The sequence below is a fragment of the Oculina patagonica genome, chromosome 1, assembly GCF_052425735.1.
Source record: "Oculina patagonica isolate OP01 chromosome 1, crgOcupat, whole genome shotgun sequence".
Classification (NCBI taxonomy): Eukaryota; Metazoa; Cnidaria; class Anthozoa; order Scleractinia; family Oculinidae; genus Oculina; species Oculina patagonica.
In genome coordinates, this window is record NC_135758.1 from 40,202,348 (window position 1) to 40,226,220 (window position 23,873).

General features: G+C 37.8%; 1 protein-coding gene across 2 annotated transcripts in view; it reads left to right on the top strand.

Moving 5' to 3' along the window:
- LOC144630687 (complement C3-like) overlaps positions 1-23,873 on the top strand; it is a 170,152-nt gene that overhangs the window by 136,485 nt on the left and 9,794 nt on the right. The window contains exons 2-31 of one of the 2 annotated variants that reach the window (XM_078489069.1): positions 110-270; positions 839-864; positions 1,493-1,670; positions 2,956-3,008; positions 3,668-3,685; positions 4,074-4,125; positions 4,442-4,521; positions 5,022-5,064; positions 5,139-5,223; positions 5,579-5,678; positions 6,122-6,364; positions 6,708-6,905; positions 7,514-7,633; positions 7,917-7,985; positions 9,616-9,807; positions 10,498-10,686; positions 11,331-11,405; positions 12,991-13,042; positions 13,368-13,424; positions 14,599-14,736; positions 15,708-15,837; positions 16,367-16,595; positions 17,374-17,610; positions 18,385-18,436; positions 18,885-18,959; positions 19,712-19,807; positions 20,245-20,436; positions 20,797-20,875; positions 22,011-22,173; positions 23,458-23,538. In XM_078489069.1, coding sequence (XP_078345195.1) covers positions 110-270; positions 839-864; positions 1,493-1,670; positions 2,956-3,008; positions 3,668-3,685; positions 4,074-4,125; positions 4,442-4,521; positions 5,022-5,064; positions 5,139-5,223; positions 5,579-5,678; positions 6,122-6,364; positions 6,708-6,905; positions 7,514-7,633; positions 7,917-7,985; positions 9,616-9,807; positions 10,498-10,686; positions 11,331-11,405; positions 12,991-13,042; positions 13,368-13,424; positions 14,599-14,736; positions 15,708-15,837; positions 16,367-16,595; positions 17,374-17,610; positions 18,385-18,436; positions 18,885-18,959; positions 19,712-19,807; positions 20,245-20,436; positions 20,797-20,875; positions 22,011-22,173; positions 23,458-23,538 — 3,463 coding nt within the window. The remainder of the gene's footprint in view (positions 1-109; positions 271-838; positions 865-1,492; positions 1,671-2,955; positions 3,009-3,667; positions 3,686-4,073; positions 4,126-4,441; positions 4,522-5,021; positions 5,065-5,138; positions 5,224-5,578; positions 5,679-6,121; positions 6,365-6,707; positions 6,906-7,513; positions 7,634-7,916; positions 7,986-9,615; positions 9,808-10,497; positions 10,687-11,330; positions 11,406-12,990; positions 13,043-13,367; positions 13,425-14,598; positions 14,737-15,707; positions 15,838-16,366; positions 16,596-17,373; positions 17,611-18,384; positions 18,437-18,884; positions 18,960-19,711; positions 19,808-20,244; positions 20,437-20,796; positions 20,876-22,010; positions 22,174-23,457; positions 23,539-23,873) is intronic. The other variant, XM_078489062.1, reaches the window with a different exon arrangement.

The following is a 23,873-nucleotide window of genomic DNA, read 5'->3' on the forward strand; positions in this document are numbered from 1 at the left end:
CGCCAATTTTAGTACTTTTTACTGAAAAGGAGAAAATGCCCGTGACATCATAGGGTGAAACGCTGTATAAGATATATTATTTATTATTTTCTTTTTCTTTTATTTATAGATTTTCCATAATGGCTCCCAATGTATTTCACATTGGAGTCAAAGAAAAAGTTTCAGTCTCAGTGTTCGATGCTGCGCAACCAGTGACGGTGAAGTTATATCTGCAGGACTACCCACACAGACGAAATACATTTTCTCAAGTACAAGGAGTTGTGAAAAAAGGTAAATTGATAAAAGGGTTGTGTGTTATAGTAAACCGAACACTGAAACGCGCGATTCATCTTACTGTGCTGTATTACTATATACGAGCGTAACATGCAATAATTGGAAACCGCCTTGTGGCAAACCTGTTTGTATGGCCACCGTGGCTTTTGTCGTTTTTTAGCCAAAACAAAAGCGAACTTTTATATTATCTCCTTAGTCTCTTGCCGATACGCCCAATAACCACATGGCTCAGAGCACATTTTGTAAAACGTCCTACTTAGCCATTTCGTTTCAAACAATGATACTCCAGCACTCATTTTACTGCCAGACTAAATTCATTTTTTGCGGTATAACAAAAAGGACTCTCTGCTGCTACATATGAGATTTTAATATCAGCGTTACAGATCATTTAAAGCAAATGCTTACGAGTGATTTATTGCTGTACTTACAAACGCGTATGTATACCATAACGTTATTTTGTTTTTTCAGAAGCCCATGACTTTTTAAGTAAATGAAATTTCTAAGTAGATAAACCCCAGTTACTAAACTCCTTTTATTCTTTTTTTTTTTATTTTTCATTTTCTAGGAAGCAATATTTTCCTTACAGTAATGGTAAGTGTCAACTGCATTTAATATAAGTTCTTAAAAATTAATACAACTCAATTTTATCGAAACGGGGAGACGAAACCCGTGCACTGTTACATGCGACTTTAAGTAATTTATCGTATGTGTAATCCTGACCTTCAGTGAAATGAACAGATACAATGTAGGGTATTGTAGATATATTATATTACACCGACCAGTAAAGTAACACTTTTAATAATTCTCAAAAGTCATCGGCATTTTATTTCTGTTTAAAATGTCGATGTGTTTTAAGAACGGCATAAGATCATCAACTCGTGATAAAGTGATATTCTGATTAACCAAGCTCGCAGGCTTATAGACTACAATCTTGGACAAAACTGGTAAAACACTTATTTAGCTAACGGAGTTCAGTTTTGCAACCATCTTCCCCATTTCAATGTTCCTAATGCTGTAGTGTTTTCAAAACAAAGCCTGTCGAACCGCAAACCTCAAGAAACAACATTGAGTAGGGGGAGAGGGGGGGATAAAATATTTTTAACCGCTTGCAGGTCAGGACATTTGTGAAAAATGCGTGAAATTCGTTTGTTTTAACTAGTTTTGTCCAAGATTGTAGAATAGATATTTAAACCGAGGTTTTTGTCATATTTTTTTCAAGGTGGAGCCCAAAGACCTCCCAGATACCAACTCTGTGGATAAGCAGTATGTTTATCTCGTGGCCAAGTCAGATGATGGACATTTCCAGTTCCAAAAAGAGGCGAAGATTCTTCTCAGCTACAGAGACGGAATGGTGTTCATACAGACAGACAAACCAATCTACACTCCTAGACAGAGTGGTAAGACCAAAGTCTCAAGGTTGTGTTTTCGCGCAAGATTTTCTTTCAAAGTACTTTTTTTGATATACTACCAAGTGTTGAAATGAATGAAATGATATTCGCAGTGTTTTAGCAATTTAAGGCTAGCAATTGTATGTTTAGCATTAAAAAATTAAGGGTACATTGGGATTTGAACCCATTACCTGGGTACCTTCGCGATACAGGTGCGTTGCTCTACGAACTGAGCTATGAAGCCTTGATTCGTTGGGAGCAGTTTAATTGTGGGTCCTAATGTCCCGCATGTGGAGTACATGATAAAGTGAATATATTAAAGATATATACTAGTTATGCAACGCTTTCGAGTGGTATACTATGGAATATCCCACGAGTCACTTGTATTTTCTCGGTATACACACGAGCCTTTAGGCGAGTGTGTATACCAAGAAAATACAAGTGACGAGTGGGATATTCCATAGTATACCACGAGAAAGTGTTGTGTAACTATTTTATACCATGCCATAGAAAATACGCTTACTAAATTTCGTCGAGAATACAGTCGCAGCGCACTATGGGAAGGTTGGGTTGAATACCGTCGAATATACAACGGCTTTCCTGTATTTAGCCTGTTCCAGGCGTTCGGTTAGTTGGGAAGCGGCGCGAGGAGCGGCGAGCGAAAAAATGGGGAGGGGCCTGGAACAGGCTATCCTGTATTCTGATTGGCTGTATTTTCTATGGCATGGTATAAATACATATATGTGAACTGCGGATGATCCTCGCAGTGTGTTCGCAATTTAAGCAATTGCATTTTTTAGCCTGAAAAAATAAAAAAACCCCTGATTTTTAAAGTGTATAATTGGGTTCCGGTATATGGTTGCCCAAGACTAGCAAAATGCCAAGATAGGCTTGTTTGTCCATTGATGAGAAAGTCGATGACCCAATTGTAACGAAATTGTTTGCGCCTGGCGTTATCAGCACGATACTAGGATTTTAGCTCTTTGAGATGCTTACATAGGAAAAATAAGTACCGATACCTAACTACTTTTGGAAAACTTTGACAAAATATCGAAACGGAAAAGGCTCTTTGTTGGTAAGCCCTTTCAGTGGTTTCCAAAAAGGGAAATCCTGGCAAAATTAGCTCGAACTTTCTAAGCAGGAAGGAAAGCGCTGTAAAATATAAAGAGGTATAAAAAAAGAATCCTTTAAGAGTAAAACGAACTTTTTTAATTTCGGCATTAAAAATTTTACCTTTCTTGATTATTGTAATTCTAGCGCATACTTACAGGAATTACATTTTCTTTCTCTGTAGTGAAAATCAGAGTGATTCCCGTTGAGTTTGACATGAAGCCATCACGAAGAAGGGTGAGAAATAGAAATATTTCTCATTAATTCTGGCTTTTATAACGTTTAAATGGGGCCCAAGTCCACTTTTCAATATACTACATTTTGTTCCCCATACTCGGCACCTATAATAGTTTTACATCACTCTTATTCACTTACCATATGAGAAAAGTAAACCTTATTGAGCTACTGATAATGATCCAAAACCGTTTCTGAGTTTTTTCAAGTTTCAAAGTTATGAACAAACAAAAAGGTTTGAACAAACAGTGTTTATGTTGTTGTTGTCGGAGAATAAGGGTAAAAAGCAGCAAATGTTTCTCTCAAAGGCAAGGTCTTTTATTGTCTCAATAAGGCAAGGTCTTTTACTGACAGAAGCGTTGTCACTCATTCTCCAGCATTTTTTCGCTTTTAAACGTCTCACCTGCACACAGAATCTAACAACACCTTTTGATGATGGTTCACAGTAGCAACAGAGATACTGAGCTAGTAACTCAATTCATTACGTCCGTTCATTCCCCTCTTGAGACACTGTTTCCTCTTCATTTTGTTTGAGGCTCGCTATTATTGCAAGGTGAATGTTTCTTTTTCATTTTTCGTTAAGGGAATGAGGAACTACCCAAAAATACTTTCATCAAGCTCTAACTAACCATCTTTATTTTCCCTTTTGTTTCCTAATATAGATTACTGTTATAGTCGCGGTAAGTGTATTTGTTTGTTTGTTTGTTTGTTTGTTTTTTTGTTTTGTTTTCACTTAATGTAACATAAAAACGTCCAATCCACCTTAGATTTTTTCAAACCTTTAATTTTACAGTAAGTAAAAGAACAACGAATCAATAAATTAACCAATGCAGTTGAAAATGTACTCAAATACGAAAGACGCAAGAGGTAACTCCTAGGGCCAGTAAATTCGCGAAGCTCTCCCAAGTTAAGACGCATTCTGAGTATTGTTTCTCGACAATAATCTTTTGTATTCGAACGACAGTTAGACTGATGCATATCATAACCTAAAAGGGCTTTGTAAACCTGGTCCCAGCATTACAATCATTGCTAAATCGTAATTCATTTTTCGTATATTTGTTTTTCTAGAATCCACAAGGGATCCGAGTACAACAATGGAAGGACCTGGACACTAGCACAGGTTTGAACTGGCATAGCTTTAATTCTTCTCGACCTATTCCCTAATATGGAATTCCTTTAAGAAAATGATTTCTTTTTATGATCACTGTACTTGAATCTAGGTAACCATCACCACAGTGCGCATTCATTGCGGATAGTATGACGACAAATACCCGCCTTTAACCTGTTCACTGCTACAAATTATTAGCAAATCTGTTCGTTAATCCAGACCCAATGCGTCATGAAAAGCTTAAAAGATTAAGGCCTATTTGTAAACTGTGTACGTATTGAAAAATGTGTTTTATGATGATTTGTTAAACTGTTTTTTATTCACTAAGGCATCATATCCAAGAGACTTGACTTGGACGATTTTACTCTTCATGGTAACTGGACAATAACGGCCGTCTACGGTCACCAGGTATGTGTTTTTGTATCTCTATCCATCCTTTTTAACACGACAATTACACAGCCACTCCAAATGTGACAAAATCAGGTCAAAATTGGTATGTATGTTAAGTTTTAGTACTAAAGGCTACACCTCGCCTCCTCTCCTACCCCCTTGTCCCCCTTCACCCCCCCCCCCCCGCCATGCCGTACAAAGACTCAAAGCAAAAGGGGAAGCCGAGTATTCAATACGTGAATGTTATACATATATACCTTTGAGTTATACCGCTAACGGTGCGTACCCCAGCATAGCAACCGACTCCAAACAAAATCTGCCTGATGCTGAAAATTTACCGTCAACGGTTTTCTTCTTTTGTCCATGGCAATTGTAATTGTAGCAAACAAAATAGGTTTTCGAAAATGATATTTTTTATAATTAGTACCTTTTGTTATTAAACTTTTAACTTGACCATTCTGAGCGATCATGATTTCTAAACACAGTTTATTGCTGTTGTTTTTTCTTTATTTTTGAAGAACATTCACAATACGTCTGTGCAGTTCGAGGTGAAAGAATACGGTTAGTATGTTATCATTTATTTTTTGTGCATGATTTGATTTATTTAACTAACTCAAGTGTCTAATGTCTTTCAGTTCTTCCAAAGTTTTCGGTGAAACTCACAGTGCCACCTTACATACTGAAAACAGACAAAGATATCAAGATCAACATAACGACCAGGTAGGAGTGCTATTTTCTAAGTACTTTTTAAGTATTAATGTAAAGTGCCGTAGAATGCAACACTGTCATACACCAAATCTCCCTGGCATTACTTAACTGCCCTGTTAATGGAAACTTGGAAGTGTGATTTCACGGGCAAACAGAATCTTGACTCCGGTGGGATTTGAACCCACGACCTCCGGATTAGATTTACCGACTGAGCTACGTGGCCAGACGAAAGCAGGCCGGGGTGATACAGATAACATAGAACAGACTAAGTGACTTATATTTAGTTGAAAGGTGATGTTCAAATATACAGCAATTTACAACACAACCATTTCTTGATGTGACATGTTGTTGCCCAATGTCTTTCTAGGTATACATACGGGAAACCTGTTCTTGGTGTTGCAGTTGTTTATTTGAGTATGGCGTTACTCAACGGCCAGATAAAACCATTCGCCAGACATAACGTTTTGGTAAGTGATTTTACTAAGCCGCACAAAGGGTGTCTAATGCTACTCACTACGTAAATCAACAAGTTTTACAACGACAGATACAGGGCCGTAACTAGCAAGAGGCAAGGCGAGGTACTTGCCTCGTCTTAATTTTTACCCAAAATAAAAAAATGTTTTGTTGGGAAAATAATCCCTAGTTGAACAATAAGGAAGATCTTGCCTCGTCTATGGTAAAGGCCTGGTTACGGCCCTGAGATAAACTAACGTATTTCTGTTTGGAATTAAAGTTCCCTTTACATGCTGAATGTACCTAGATGATTACGACTTGCGAGATTCTTCAATAAAATTTAACTTCATTTTAATATACTAGGCGTTGCCGTCGTCACTGCTTAAGCTCCTTTCACATAGAAATGTGGCCACTACACCGGTTTTCTTGTTTTGTTTTGTTTTTTTTTTGTACTTAGCTTGACAGAAGTGGTGTCACCAGCATACCACAACGAATTCAGGTCATCCGAGATATAGAGGGGGGAGTTTACTGGTTCCCAGAAATGAGCAGACTTGTGGTTCAGGCTGACGTCATAGAAAGGGCGACGGGCAACAAGGAGACTGTTGTGGATAAAACGTGCCAGTTTACATCAAGTCCTTACCTAATCCAGTTCAAAAACACTCCCAAGTACTTCAAACCAGGCCTGCGTTTTGTAGTGAAGGTATGGATGAGCATATCGGCTTTTTTTATTCAGGATTAATGAACATTAGTGAGGGACAATCATAGTATGTCCTTAAAGCCTTCAATATTGCTCTAGACAATTGCAAACATGTGTTTAACATGATGTCAGCAACATTGAAAGACTCCAAAATTAGCATCAGCCTCAGCTGCAGTTCTACCTAAAATAACTTGATAACAATTATTTTTCAGAGCGTCGAGCAATGGGTGCAAAAAGGTTAAAAGCGAAAACGAACGAGCCACCCGCTAGAGGGTGAAGAAAAATGGAAGAAGAACGTCCTTTCTAAACTTTCGAGTATCTTACACGTGTTCTAACTGCTTTTTAGGTCGTGGTCACCCACCCCAACAAAAAGACAGCCCGGAATGTTCCCATGCTGATTTCAGCGCAGGGGAAACAAGGAAATCAGATGCGAGAATTGAGGAGGTGGGATCGAGATCCTAATGCGATGGACTTGACTGATGAACACGGAGAGGCAGAGTTTGTGGTAGATGCTTGTACAAACTGCGAGGCCATCACCATTACGGTATAAAGAAACAGAGTCGTTTTTGACGAAGCGCTCTCAGGTCAAAATAACTTAGAAAATAAAATTTCTGATGCTCCAACGGGAGTCGAACCCGTGACATCGCAAATACCGATTGGACGTTCACTGAGCTTTGGGAGACTCGTGGTGAGCGAGGTCGTAAACTTGGTTCCACATATCGTTCATTCACACTTATCATTTCGACGTATAATGAGCCTTGTAGTTATGGCAGGACATGTGTCACACATAGTTTAATTTAATTTTTTTTCCGCTATATATATTTATGATTTATTTTCTCGGCATATTAGCACATGTTTTGCTAGGGGCCTAGTTGATTGATTGATTGATTGATTAATTGATTGATTGATTGACTTAGCTCAACAAAAATCTCCCATAGCTCAGTGGTTAGAAGGTCCAGTCCGTATCTAGAAGTTCATTGGTTCTACTTTTGTTGATGTTATCTCCTGAGTTATTTGACTTGAGAACGATTCTTCATTTATTTTACTATAACGATACACCATTCCACTTATCATAGTCTTTTTTCTGGTGATTTTGAACCAGAAGAGATCAAGTTAGAAATTGTAGTTTCTCATTGTTGTTTTTGATTACAGGTAAAAACAGACAATCAAAACCTGGAAGATTCACAGAATGCAGCGGCCAATTACATAGTGAAGCCATTCGACGCGCAAAATGGACCGTTGATTATGGTCCGTCAACTTACCCCTGGAAAGGTAAATTTAAATGTTTACCGTCTTATCGTTGCAGTTTTTGGATATAATAACAATGATGATGATGATGATGATGATGATGATGATGATGATGGTGATAAAGTTAAATGTTGAAGTTAAATGCTACGCACTTTGATACAAATGTTTCTAACCAATCGTCAATTGTTTTCTTATTCTCTTTAGCAATACCTTTCTCCACCGAAGTGGGTGGCGTAATAATAAACTTTAAACAGAATTATTGTTATAAAGCACCTAATAAAAATTTATTTCAAATATTTTTGCATAGGTTGGTCGCAAAATACAGTGTGAAAGCTACCGAAGTCGCATTGATGCTGCCGCCAAACTTTCATTTGCGGTACGTATGAAAACTTTGTTGTCAAACATTTCGAAGTGTTGCCCACCAAAACACTATGAATCCCTGTTACGCCGCAAAATGTAATAATCGCCGCAAAATGTAATACTAGCGCAAAATGTAATAACAATCGCCGCAAAATGTAATAAAGTTGTTAACGCAAAATGTAATAACTTTTTAATGCAAAATGTAACAAATTTTCTAGCGCATAATGTAATAACGCAAAATGTAATAACTCTAAAATTTATATATATATATTGAAATCGTGTAGCCAAGCTCAGTGGCCTTTATTTTTTTGTTGGTTTTATGCGAATTCAGCATAAAAGAAGTACCATTCCTTTGCTTTAAGAAAAGCTCCGGTTTACCTCAACTTGCATACTCGGGAGGAATATGTTGATATGCTAGCAAGGCTTTTAGAACGATCGCATTGCATGTCTACATCTATGTAATTAACTATAAGACTTTGTGGTCGTAGTCCTACGTGTTCTCGGTGTAATTAAATGGTGGCTGTTGTTTATTAAGTCGTTTGTTTAAGTTCATCCTTTGCCTACTAATTCTCCGCCTTCGAAGTTTACAATAACATATTCTTCGACAACACAGATCACAAATAGAGTCCTTCTGGCGGGGTCTTAAATATTGTGTAGACACTGATTTAAGAGATAACGTTGGAAAAAGAAAGTTTTCGGTGGTTGTAATAAGTTTTAAGTTGATAATATTATGAAATCAGTGCGTGTTTCATATTTCCCAAGTTTACTGGAAAAGGCAGAGGACAAAGTAATCTTGTTGTCAGGGACCCTATTAACCATTCACTTTAACGTTCTTGTTTACCTTCTTCGACGAGAAAGTGTTAATTGCATAGGATTCTGGGTGACAAAAACTGACGTAAGATTGACAACGAAGACGAATATTTCCTTGCATCTGTTTTGCTGTTATGACAGATTTGGGGGGTGTATTTCTTAATCCGCCCCTTTCTGCTTTCACTTGTCTCGGATGCTAAGAGGCCAGTGTTACCAGCTCTAATGAAACACGTCTGGATCGCTACATTTTAATGTACAAAACATAACCAACCTTTTTAACAGTCAAGGCTCCATCTCCTCCCCAATCCGATCTAAAAGGACAGCATGGTTGACAGGAATAAAAAATTCCTATCTCGTAAAGTAACTGCCAGAAAGAAATAGGTCTGGGAGGGGCAGTTCCTATATGGTCCTTGCAAACATACACGAGGTAAATTATTGAGTGTAATACGCCTAATTCAGGAAACAAACGTGTTATTCTAGAGTTATTACAGTTTGCGTTATTACATTATGCGTTAGAAAATTTAATACATTTTGCGTTAAAAAATTATAACATTTTGCGTTAACAACTTTATTACATTTTGCGTCAATTTTATTACATTTTGCGTTATTATTACATTTTGCGTTAGTATTACATTTTGCGGCGATTATTACATTTTGCGGCGTAACAATCCCCCGCGTAGATAACGCGTATTCAATCTTTTCCCACTGCAGAACCGACTCCGAACTAAACAGACATTCTAAGTAAGCAGTTTTCACTGAAAACTAAATGTGGCTAAAAATCCGTGACACAGTCCCTTTTATTTCGTAACACAATTCTCGTGTCTGTCTTTTTTCAGGTCGTTTCTCGGGGTAGGATTCTCTCACACAACACAACTGAATCTTTTGATGGCATGTTCAAAAGTTGGTCATTCCGTATCTCTTCAGAAATGTCTCCATCGGCGCGTTTGATCGGTTACTACATCGACAGCAATGAACGAGTTGTGGCCGACAGTATTTTACTCAAAATTGAGGACAAACTTCCAACCAAGGTAAGCTGAAAACACGCGTCTGAAAGTCAAAAAATTTCCAATGGCTCAAGAAACATTCCAACTATATTCCATAGAACACTTACTCGGGCCTCTGAAGTTCATACCCACAATACCAGATTTGCTGCTAACTTGATCTTTCATAGACCAAGAGCAAATAAAAACTATGGGACCTCTACTTTCCCTTTTGTTTCATCAAAACTTTGGGAAACTATTCCAACAGATTTTTAAAAACTGCCTTATACTTCCTTTTACAAGCTTTTTTTGTTTTTTTACTATAAACTATACCTTTTAAATAACTAATCTTACTCTTGTGCATTATTTCGTTGTATTCTGCGTATAGTTTATATTTATGATTAATTTATTCATTCTTTAACATGTTTATTCTGCATACTTTCGATATTCATATTCTATTATTTCTAGTAATCGACGTGTCTTGTTTGTTTGTTTTTTAACGTGTCAGTGACCAACACGATAGCATATGCTTCTTTGGTCACTGAGGACATTTTATTTTGGCTCTATGTATTGTTATATTTTCCTTATTTTAATCAATGTATTTTCTGAAAATAGTGTGTAATATTGTTTAATTATTGTAAATAGTGTGAAATAATAAAAATCTGAAAATTACCTCAGAGAGCTGAAACAGAGGAACAAACAAACAATTTTGCCACCTCGTTATTTTTTTTTCAATAGGTTGATTTCCCCGATGCAAACAAAGTCCAAGCAGATGGATCGATAGTTCAGCTCAACGAAGTGGAAAAAATTCCTGGAGAGCATTACATTCTTCGGATTAAGGCCCCTCAAGGAACACGTTTGGGACTGTTGAGTGTGGACCAAAGTGTTTACCTGTTGAGAAACGAGAACAGACTCACTAAAGATAGGGTGAGTATTTTCGCATTTTAAAGGCACTTTGTCAAGGATTCTAACTGATTTTTGAACGGCCAAAATTTTTATTTATGTCACAGGAACAAAAAAATAATAGTCCAATTGTAATAACAATTGCTATATTAGAGCACTAAAACTGTTAGCGATCATCTTTGGGTGCGGATGGCTCGGATGAAAACGGATTGCACTTTGAAAAAGTCAGGCAAACGTTTTCAAATTGTTTCCGCGCGTCTTCGAAATATCATAATTTATAGCTCTAACTTTATTTCTATCCGAAAATTTAGGTTATATATTCTTTTAGATGTTCAAAGATAATTTTTTAGGGTTAAGTTGTTTATCACTAAGTTAGACAGTTAAGACCAACAATCTGCGACATCTCCGTGACATAGTCCCTTTAACCATCAACTGCCAGTTGTTTAAAGGAGGTTTTAACGCTATCCAATTTAAAAATCACAGTGGTTTTAATAATAATAATAATAATAATAATAATAATAATAATAATAATAATAATAATAATAACTTTATTAACGTGTCTAATCTGTAGTAGCTAAGGGGAAAAGTCCCCTCTACTAATTGTGGACACCTAACCTGCCTAACTAAAAACGTAATTAATGATTTATCACCTTCACATTTCCCATCAGATTTTTAAGAGTACCGAAGAACTTGATCTTGGATGTGGTGTAGGTGGAGGAAAAGACAGCAAAGACATCTTTAAGGTTGGTCTTAGTACTGCGAAGTCACTATCCCAAAGATTAAGACGGAATCCACTAGGAAGTCGAGTAATATTTATTAAAGTTGGACAAAAATCAAGTACCAGAATAATTTAAACCCTATTGCGTTATTTCCTACCCTTAATAAAAGGTAAAGATGTAAGTAACTATCCGTGATAACACCAACAACAATTTCTTATCAGAGTCTGAGAAAATGAATTTCAAAGTTCACAAGGTACAGGCAAAATCTCACGTGTAGCCATTTTGGAAATTCGTCTTAAGCGATTCAGTGGAATTCAGCGGAACTTCGAAATTTGTTTTCGATGTTTGGTGTTGTTAGAAAAGATTTCTTTTGATAAGATATTTGAAGCAGTAACAAAAAAGTTTGCAATAAGGTGAAAACAATTCTGGTACAACAATTTCTTATCAGAGTCTGAGAAAATGATATTTCACAAGCTATGGGCAAAAGCTCACATCTTTTAAGCAATTCATGGGAATTCAGTGGAAAAATTAGTTTTGAGTTGGGGATAGAAAAGATTTCTTTCGATAAGATATTTGAAGCAGTAACACAAAAGCTTGCAATCAGGTGTAAATAGCTTTGGTACATAATTTTGTCCAATTACTACTCGAAGTCCTGGCGGATTTCCTCTTAAGGCTTTATAAAACCAAACAAGAAGCTACTGAGTAGCTTGAAACCGGGTGGTTAATGTTTAACCACTCTTTTGGCTAACAAGAAAGCCTAAGGCTTTTAGACGGACCCATTAGCGTTTATATTTCCTTTTGTTGCCGTTCAACAAGAAGTGCGCTATGTTGAAGCGTGACATGCGATATACGATACTCGGCCGTCAGTAATAAAGGTCAAAGACACTTTGATCGCTTTTGAAGACTTTGAAGGTTGAGATATCAGAGTTGTTTTCGTTCTACTTTTAAAACTCATAAAATATAACGTGACTCTTTCATTTATATCTCGTACTGGTCATTTCTAACTGAGCAGCAATTCTATTTTGCACTGTGGTCTAAGCGATGATTTATTGTTGAGTTAGACACATGGAAAACGTGTATAACGCACGTAATTTTAATCCAACAACTGGCTAGTAATTTAAAACATTTCCTCCGTCCCATTCCCCTTCCCCCATTAAGGCAATTTCAAGTGGGTGATGAAAGATGACCAGTTTAAGCCAATCAACATACGTTACCTTCAATGCCCTACCGACTAAAAAAAACCGAAGATAGATTATGAACCGGGAAGCACCAGACCCCCACCCGGTTAAAGAAAGGTCGACGAGAGGTCTTCCACACTTTTCGATTTTCTTAACCGCGCGGTCAAAACTGATGGGCTGAGAATACGCGAGATTTGGCATCATCTCCATGTCTGCGAGTTGAAAAAAAAATAATCTCAAGAAAATTTGAGCAGATTAAATGACAGCACGGAAGAGTTTAAGCTCTCATTGAATCTACCCTTTACGTAACTAGAACGTTCTCGTTCTAGTTGCGGAAGGAATTCTTTGACGGAAAACTTTACATTTGCATATTGTTTGGGTTAATTTCCTGAAAATAGAGCTACAATTTTTACGCATTTTATTATTTTTAGAATGCTGGTGTTGTCCTGATGACAAACAACTTTGTGAGTGATGGAAGAGAAGGTGCGTTAACATTAAACATGGTGTTAAAATTGTTTTCTTGTATGGAGACGTCCAAAGAGGCGCAGTCTTCTAGTAGCCTAACCCGGAAACGGTGCGCCACAAAGCTCGAAAATACTTTACCTGCCCTACCGAAGATTAGCGCCCTGATATGTATCATAAAAAACCATCGTTGTTAAAAAGGAAATCGTTCTTGTGGAAGAAATACTGTGATTATTATTATTGCTTTTTTTAATCCCTCGCGTGCGCCAACTTTAAACTTCCTTATTATGGTTGAAATGTACAGTCGTTTGACAGTTGTTTTTAGACCTTTTATGTTCTTTTTTAGACTATGGCTGTAAGGAGCATAACGCTCGAAAGAGGAGAAGTGCAGAGGCTGATTCAGGTACAAAAAGAGTAGAATATTACTAGCATACTGATGCAAATGCCTCAATCTGATTGGTTGAGCTGATCGTATACAATAATAAAATACTATTAAATACTATCAGCCGTTATAGTTCACCACTAAATTTTCTCGGATTCTATATTATATGAAATCGCGCGAGCTCGGAATGTGTGAAGATTAATTATACTTTATAATGCGAAATTAATGGAAAATTGTTCAATTGAGATCCCTATCCAACCCACAGTTCACGTAAATTCACTATAAGAGTTTATTTTTGAAGAGTAAAAATATAGATCACAATTGGCAAGCACGTCCCTGTGGCTTCATAGCTAAGTGGCTGGCCGTTTTGCACAGATTTAGAGCCCGAATGCCGTTAAAGCTCAAATTTCGTTTGACATAGTAATATTTGATACGAGCTGTACCGTATTTACTCGATTAAGCGCCGCCCCCGAAAAAGCGCCGCCCTCGAATAAGCGCCGCATTTAGGACAAAAAAGTTAATAAGCGCCGCCCTCAAATAAGCGCCGCAGTCCCGATGCGGCGCTTATTCCAGAAATTCCGTTTAACTTAAAACAGCACTACAAAGCAACTCTAAAACAAACTTGGAAATTTCCTCTCTATTAAAACCGATGTTTTGCAGTTCAAAGTGATTGTTTTGCAGCTCGCCCATTAGGCCTCGAACTTTGCTAGGACAGCTAGCGTCACTTTTCTCTTGAGCAAGGGACGAATACTGACAATCAAAAGACGCTATTTTCAATTACTGTAAAAGATAAGATTCTTTGTGGGTCCAAATTTTAAATAAGCGCCGCCCTCGAACAGCAGCTTTTAAATCATTTTATTCTGTAATTTAGTTACACTTTTACTCTTTTTACCTTTTTAATATTTTATCTCGTATTTCTTGTATTTTTATTCGTAATATTTCATAGTTTATCCATAGTTTTAATATTCGTATTGTTCTGTGTATTTTAATATTTCATTGTAAATAATTATTGAGGGCCACTGGTTTGTTAGTGTTTTTATGCTATTTTAGTGTTACCCTCGTTAAATAAAGACTTTACCTCGAATAAGCGCCGCACTTGAGGCACGAAAAATTTAATTAATAAGCGCCGCGGCGCTTATTCGAGTAAATACGGTAAACGTTTAAAATTAATGGCAACTTATATTTCTCAATCCAGACGAGATACAGCTGGCTTGTGATATGGGTAAACGGAACGAGTCTGTGTCCTGCAGCGCGCTCCTCTACGCGATGAAGGCCAAACCGGAGGTCAAAAAGGCCTTCTTTGAATGCTGCATGAAAATGTATGGCGCAAAAGGTAAAAAAAATCTGACGATCTGTTATCTTCTTTATTGACCTTACGTTGTCAAGTTGTGTCCGATAATATGCGTATGTTGCAAATAGATACGCTCTGTATAGCCGGTGCATTTGCTCTTTGAAATTTTTGTATTATTTTTTAGCTGAAAAACAATAAAAATTTTCGACGAGCATAAGCGACTGCTATACGCATTTGTTACAAAAAAATACGCCCAAAATAAAATATTGATAATAGACTGCACTAAACAAATACAGTCCAAGCTCTCGTAAGCGGACACCCTCGGGACGCGAAAAAAGTGTCCGTTACTGGAGCTGGCCGCTTACGAGAATGGTTCATGTAAGCGGCCACTAGAGGTGTAGGGGATAAATGACCGCTTATGGGAGCTTGCCCATCTAACAATAACCGGACAGACGTAGATGACGACAAAACAAACACTGAGATATGGTACTGTAATTAATGTAAATTCATTGTGACGAACGGTAATGTGAAGTTGATTGATAAAAAAGCAAGATACAGAAGTTGTTAATAGGTTTTTTTCTTTGCGGTGTCCGCTTACGGGAGCTTATATAAAAACAAAGAAAAAGTCTAAGTTGTTATCTCTGAAAGTGTCCGCGGCCGCGTACGGGAATGTCCGCTTACGAGAATGTAAAAATACAGAGTTTTTATGTGTGTTAAAACGGGGTTTCAAACAAGGCGGCCGTTAATAGAGCTGTCCGCTTACGAGAGTGTCCGTTAAGCCGTTAAGAGAGCTTCGACTGTATTCTGTAGCTAATGGATATTGCTATAAGGGCTTAGCAAAACATACCTTTTTTAAGTGAATGATTTGGTTTTTACCAGATTTTTTAACAGCCAAAATTTAAATTTGTGTCGCAGGAAACCTAAAAATAATAGTCCATTTTAATTAAAAATTGCTAGCTTAGAGCACTGAAAGGATTAGGATTTCTGTTTATGATATTGACTTAAAATTTTAGACGCAAAATACCTGGGAAGAAGCTCGCTGGATTTCGCAGATTTTGGCCCAAGTGACGAAGAAATCCTCGATCAGACACAAGTCAGGTCATTCTTCCCGGAAACATGGATTTACGACGAAAAAGTTGTGGGGTAAGACGAGTAATAAATAATAAAAACAATCTTCACGATGTACCTTCCTCCCAATATTTGTCTGATCGGCAAATTCCAGTCTTTAAACATCACTCCTGGCAGATAAAAAAATGTCCGACAAATGATTGCTTTCTGAAAGCAATCAAAAGCAATTATCAGGAACCAGGAATGCAGTGTTTTAATTCTAATGCCCTGATTTGCTTCTGAAATAAAAATACAACATAAGTTTCAACTGTACTTTACGAATTTGTAGATCTTAGTTACTATACGGTCCACTAACTTTCTCAAACTTTTTTGTCCTAAGTGTTCAGGAGCTAAGAATTTGTCTCAATAAAAGTTACTTCCTCGCATGACCATTGGGAGCTGGATATGTAATATCCTTCTCGTCTTCTCGTCGGCTCATTGAACTGAAATAACAATATTCTCGTTAATAATAATGAGGGAAACATTTTAACACATATTTATTGTACTCCATGGACCCGGAAGAGTTACATGTTTTAAAATTACAATGTTTATACATTTTCTCCAGTCCGGGTGGGCTTGTCCAAATGGACGTCACAATACCTGACACCATTACCACCTGGGTCATGCAGGCCGTGGCTATCAACAACAAAACAGGACTGGGCCTAGCCACGCCGCTTAGGATTGTGGGAAAGCGAGACTACTTTATTTCTTTGAAGATGCCATATTCAGTCAAAAGGGGAGAACAAGTGTCTCTACTGGCGACAGTCTTTAACTATCATGATGAGGAAATGAGGGTGAGTTTGAAAATAAATAGTGTATTCTATTAAAGCGTTAATAGTATAGTACGTAAACGCTTTGGGTTTTTTTCTTTCACTGATACAAACATATATTTTATTCATTTATTAATTCATTTATTTATTCATTCACGACTTCTACACTAATACCAGCTTTTGTTTTGTTTTAATTTTTTCAATTTTTTTTTCATTTTTGTTGCCATTTTCATGCGAAAGAAAGAGAAATTTTCGTAGATTTTACCTTACCTGGAAGATGGTGAAAAACTGTCACTTCATTGATATTTGCAATTAATTTCTGAAGGGCTTTTGAGGGAGTGGCTAACAAATTGTATGTTTTTTTGCAATTAAAAAATTCAAATTGGCAGGATGCGATTAGCAAACTGATCCTACAAGTATATTGCTGAGACTCTTAACAATCTTTTTTTCGAGTATCGGCAAGAAGCTTGCCAAAGGCTTTAGAGGTGTCGTGCTAAGTCAATGTTTTACGTGCAGTGTAAGATTATCTCTCCAACCTGTAATACTATCTTTCGTCGAAAACCAGCTGAACCAGTTGAAGATCAATAAAGCCATTGGCTTGGATAACATCAGCGCTCGCTTACTTAGAGATGCAGCAGTTGTACTGGCTCTTTCTCTGCGATATATCATAAACTTGTCTCTGGAAAGTGGTAGATTCCCATCTTCATAGAAGTGCGCCGAAGTTACCTTCTCTTTTTTCTTTTTCTGAGTTCTTAAATACTTTTAAAGATAGTTAATTAAACTTTCGTTCTCTCTCTATCAGGCAAAAATCTATCTCAGGGGCGATAAGGATTTTTGTTCTATTGCCACCGATCGCAAGCTTGCTCTTATTGGACTTGTTAATGTCCCGGCCAACGATGCCCGGTCTGTAGCGGTGCCGATTGTTCCCAAGAGAATTGGAGAAATACAAGTTGAAGTCTCGTCCATTCTTCAAGTGAAGATTGATGGTGCCTACATGAATTCTGCTGGAGATGCTCTGAGAAAAAAACTTCTAGTTGTGGTAGGTAAAATATAGAATGCCGGTCTTACGCAACTTTGCAACTGATTCTAAAGGGTGTAGAAAAACACAGCATGTGCTTATTTGCGCTTTGAAGTAGGTGAAAAAAGTTAACTTTATACTAGAGGTTTCTCAATTACTACCCTGAGTTTGTTATTGTTCGGCAGCATACCGTGACGTTTGCTAGTCTTCAAACACGATGCATTTACGATAATCATTGTTTTCCGCCAATGAACCGAACTGTTGGGGGTGAGGGTGGCAAGGGATTAAAGGGACAGTGTCACGAGAAGTCTTCTAAGTTTTGTGTGAACTATGCTAGAACTAAAAGGGTACGCTCACTGGTCAACAAAATAACCTTTAAAATAAAAGAAAGGCATAAATTCATTCTCTAAGATGTGAATAAATCCTAATCAATGGTTTTTAAGCTATTTTCTTCCAAGTGACACTGTCAACTTGAAATCTTGGGCCCGACTTTTTCATGTTTTAGGTCACTTTCATCCACTTTTTGACAGTTTTCACGACTATTACAGTATGTTTCAGCAAGGTCAGGCCAATATTAGTAGCGTAGATTTCCAGTTAATACCAACTCTTTCCTTGGATTTTTAAGAGCACTTAAATTCTCGGTGACACGGCCCCTTTAACGTAATGCAGTTTGATAAACAATGGGCGCGTGATGTGCGACTTTGTGAATGTGTGTTCTCTGCCTTGCATGTTACTCTTTTTGTAATTGTTTCAAAAAGTCACTAATAAAATCTTATGCCGCTTATCTCATTTTAGCCAGAGGGAGTGGAGCATCGAAAGTCGCAATCTTTTATATTGGATCCAAACGGTAATACTCTTAAGTTTTCTGTTTCATTCCACTGAGGTTTTTTAACGTTTAAAAGCCTTTACAGACAAAATTCGAATTGAACCTCCGCTAACGGCCACCTCTCCTAAGTGGACACTTTTTCTGGTCTCCATACACATACAAACACTATATTTTTAACCTCCCATAAGCGGACACCTCTCCTAAGCTGACACTTAACTAGTCATGGTCCCAGCCACATACAAACACTACATTTTTAACCTCCCGTAAGTGGACACCTTTCCTAAGTGAACACTTTGTCATGGTCTCAGCCACATGCAAACACTACATTTTTAACCTGCCAAAAGCGGACACCTCTTCCATAAGGACACTTTGTCAGACCCTAAGGATGTCAGCTTACAGCTGGTTCAAAGGTACTATTATGGAAAACTAAGGGCCCGGATGAACTTTTTTTTTGCCTTCATTGACTTAGGTAATCTTAACGATGGACCCAAGGATGGAGACGACAAAGAGCAAAAACCCACAGCAGCACCTTTTGAAAGTCAAAGTATGTATGGAGTGGAGATTAGGTTGTAAGGATGATAGGAAGGTGTAAACTTCTGTCAGCTCAAAGAGCAAATGTCTCAATTTTCGTCATTTTCAGATCTTTTCAGACTGGATAAAAAAACAGTTAAGATGGCCAGTGCGGCCAAGAAAAAAATTAATTTGACAGTTACGCCAACCCAAAGTTGTTATTTAGCGAACAGTGTTTTGCGTGCAATGAATTGCCATTTTGTGATCGTGACTTTCACGTCGAATGTGATTTTGTCTCGGTGCGATAAAAACGATAACAGAAGTACCTTAAATATACAATGATCATAGCTAAGCCTTGAAACAGTTGAAAGTCCCGTCAATATTTAAGACATGGTAGGAAAATGTGGAAAATTAAGATTAATAAGGGTAGTTAAAGGTGCTTTAGATTGACTAGCCATCAGTGAAGCTGAGACGTTATCTGGTGAAAATTTCACTTTAAGGGACGGATCATTATCTTCTTGGAGGGGGGAATGAAAAAATTTCCTCTGCAACCTATTTTTTAGTTTATGCACCTCTGCAAAAATTTGTTTTGAAATTCACACTACTTTTTTATACATATCGTGTTGGCAAACAATTTTTTTTTGTCTTTCTAGGCCCTGCAAACAATTTTTTTTTAATATTTTTATACTCCCTCCAAAAACAATGGTCCGTACCTTAGTTAGAGAAGATAGTCAATTAACACCAAAACAGCGTAATAAATCTCGTGTTTTCTTTTTGTTATCTCAGCACAATTGGGACCCAACGGACAGCTGGACATCATTAAGTTGAAATTTCCAGAGAAAGCCATTCCTGGCTCTGTCGGAGCCGTCATTTATTTGACAGGTGAGTAAGTAATTATTTCATTGATGTCAACTTTAAAGGCAGCTGAACGCGTAAGAACAATTCCCACTATTACCACTATTACCATAAATATTTCAGTTTTTCTGGAAAACAGAAGCGGCCTTATTTGCGGTTATTTGTTCGTTTCGGCTATGTGATTATTATGTGTTCTGTATATGTCAGCGCTATAAATATGTAACTGTTCCGTTTTAGATGCTCAATTACGTGTGCTTCGTTTTTTAATTCGTGGATACTTCGAGTTTGTCTAACGTTATCAACAATCAAGTCAACGCAATTGCTACTTTAAATATTAAATTCATATGCACTTCTTTTTTTGTGACAAATTTCAATCTGATGTAGAGTTTTAAGAATCACTAGTACCATATTTACGGTATTATTTCTAGGCTTCTAAAAATGCTTTATGCTTTTTTTCGATTCAGGGAACCTTCTTGGACCAGTTGTCAACACTACTATCGAGGGTGGTCTGGAGAGGTTTTTCCGCCAACCTACAGGGTGTGGGGAGCAGACTATGATCCATATGGCTCCAAATGTTTACGTTTTGGAATATCTTATGAACACCAAGCAGCTTAGCGGTGCCAATGAAGAAAACGCTTATCGCTTCATTCAATCCGGTTAGTCCTGTAATGTGCCTTTGAATGGGAGCTTTTCTCGCTCATTTTGACCACGAAGACAAGTGTTGGAAACATATTCTAAACTGTGGGTAGTGCATATGGCAGTTCATGCTTTGTAAAGTGGCACTGACTTTTGATCATATTCGAAAATAAAATCAGAATCTGTTATTAAAAAAGAAACCATTCGCTTCGTGTATTTCTCTCCGTCCAGTCAGCTGTCTGGCAGTGAATTATTTTGTTGGCCTCTCGCACGAGTTTTTTCGCCTTCTTTCAGTGCAAACTAACAAAGAACAAGGAAAGAATAGGCAATTTTATTTTGTGTGTGATTCTAGTTTTGACGCAGCGGCATTTTTTTTTCAGGTTATCAAAGAGAGTTAGGTTATCGTCGTAATGACAAGTCGTTCAGCGCATGGGGGAACAGTCGACCAGGAAGCACATGGTTTGTAAAACAATGTATAGAGCTGTTTTCAATTGAGTGTAGTAAAACCAAAACCAAAGTAATTACTCTGGCCAATCACAAAGGACACAGACAATCCAGTAAACCAATCAAAACTCGAAGCAAACTGATACATGTCGCAGGCACGAAGCGCGGGAAAACGTCCGTGATTGAGCCAAGATTGGTTTTGGTTTTATCTCTGATTGGCTAAGAAAGTGGCGCGAGTTTTTTAAACCAATCACTAAACGTAGTAATGCAAACCAAAGCCAACGCAAAGGTCTTCCGATACTCAAGTGAAAACCGCTCTATAGTCAGTGTAATAAATAACACTTTTGTACGGAAAACATGTCTTTGCGAAGTGATTGACCCTGCGGTTTTCGTAAGGTTGTTCAGTGCTGGACCTGCCGTGACAGCGCTATGCTGACTAGGGTATGCGGAGCACTAGTGACTATGCGGTCACTATGCTGACTTGCGGTATGCAGAGAACTGGTTTTATTTCTGAAGAACTAAAAAAATCGGTTTCTCCTCTGATGCATCACGCTAAATGCTATAAATGGCTCTTGCATCCCTAACGCATGAGTACAGGATGACAAGATAGGCTAGGTTCGCCATTGTAGGCAAATCTGTTACTTGCAAAATCATTTTTTAAGCGAACATAAGACCTCCAAATATTGGATCAAATCTTAAGAAAAACGTGATGATAAAAATGATAGGATACTAACAAAAATTTAAGCACTATGTTTCACTTGGTAAAGTCTACGTTCCAGCCTAGTGGCCCATCAGGCCGGAGCTTATTCCAGTTTCCGTAGCATGAAGCAATTAGGAGTGTTTCTACTCCACCCTAAATGGGATACTAGTCCATCGTAGGATTACCCCTAACCTAGTTGGAAAAAGACACTATGAGAGTTAAATGTCTTGCTCAAGAACACAAGGCAATGAGCTGGCCGGGGCTTGAACCCGGACCGTTCGGTCCCGAGTCCATCGCAATTACCATTTGGCCAGCGCGCCTCCAACACTATGTTTCTTTAAATCGATTTTATTTCTTCAATTTTGTGATTTTGAGCGGAACACATCCAACATGTGGTTCATGTTGTTCTTATTTCGCTCTCTTCTCTTTTCATTTCTTTTAAACGTTTAGGTTGACAGCTTTTGTAATGAGGGTATTCTGCAAGGCTCAGGAATTTGCTGGTGTTAATATCGACGAGAATCTGGTGTGCGAATCGGTAAACTGGCTAATGCAAACCCAACGCGCAGATGGCGCTCTGCCCGAGGTCTTCGCTGTCGGTCACAGAGAGATGGTGGTAAGAAATATAACGCATCTCCCAGCTTCTACTTGAATCGTCACGCAACGCTCTTTCGCGTGACGACCAGAAAACGCCGCGAGTGGTGATTCTTATATACCTTATTGTTACTTATTTTCTCGGGACTTAATTTGCGCGATTTTCAAAAAATTGCGAAATTAACGACCAGCGACAATTTTTTTAATGTTTTTTATTGTATTTTTTATGTAAATTACCTATTTTTGGCCAAATGGCGAAAATTAAGTTCCTGCGAAAATAAGTAACAATTTTGTATTTCCACCCAACGCTCTTATTTTTTAAGCAAGAATAAGTAGACCCTTAATAAATAAGTGAGGCCGGGGGCCCGAAAGGAGCTAGTCACTCTCCTTCGAAGCCATTACTTGCGTATGGGCTGAACGCTTCCCCTTACTACAGCAGACAACAGTAGAACCCCGTTAACTCAAACTCTGAAGGAAAACGAAAAACAGTTCGAATGAGCAGGGGTTCGAGTTATCAGGGTCGATTTAATATTTAAATTGCCATGTAAATAATTGATAGTTTATTGATTTTTCACCACTTAAGTGTACAGTACAGTGCATATCAAACTTATCTCGTTAGCAACTGTAACACGAGTGCATTCTTATGATAATACAGTACTGTGAATGCATGTATGACTTATATGATCGGAAAATGACAGTTAAATACGTGACCCGTTGCTGTAGCATCAGTTTTAGTTTGAAAACCGATTACACGACAAGAAAAGCTAATGAGATATTTCAATGGTCATCCGTGGCGAGTTGCAAGAAGCAGAACTCGAGTTATCGGGGTAAATTTTGATCAAGGGAAACACAATCAGTTCGAGTTAGTGGGGAAGTCGAGTTAACCGAGTTTAAATGACTGAAAAGTGGGGTAAAATCCAAGAGAAATGGGACTTTATAGTTCGAGTTAGCGGGGGAGTTCGAGTTATCTGAGTTCGAGTTACCGGGGTTCTACCGAATGTATTCCCGAAAAGAGCAGGAACTCAGAAACACCAGTCATTGTTACGGGGAGGAGGGAGGGTCGCCAAGCAGAATTCTGTAAGCCGTTTTATTGAAAAGAATAACAAATATGATTAAAAAAGCTTCTAGAAAATACAAAGCCAGTTTTTAATTTACTTAATGAACACTCCATTAGCTAAGCATTATGACCTTGAATGATGATAGTTTGCTCCCCATGGTTTTGCTTTCCCCAGAGGACAGTCAAAGTTTTTGGTGAGATTTTCGCAAATGGAACACACTTTTAAAATAACTTTTTTTCTTATTTTAGGGAGGTGCGTACACTGAAGGTGATGTTGCCATGACTGCTTTTGTTTTATCTGCCCTGGCGGAATGCAAGTGTCAAGGAGTGGTATGTTGAAAACAACTTTAGAAAAGAGCTAACGCATAATTTTCAAAATTTTATGATATCGCTCACAACAGCAACAGGTAGTGGTGTACTCGGGTTAGCTTTGTTATCAAGATCGTTAGGGCATTTGACGGCTGATGGTTATTAAGGATAATTGTTCTAACGCTGTTCTATTTTTAACGCAATTTGGAATGCGATACGGATTAATGTATGTGCACAATGGATTGCAAACTTTTCGTTTTAACAGAAACTATTAAAGTAAGATCTAAGACTGATCATTGACCGCTGATAACTACTCTGCCCCTGACTCGTCCCCAGTTATCTCTTTTGTGCTCTAA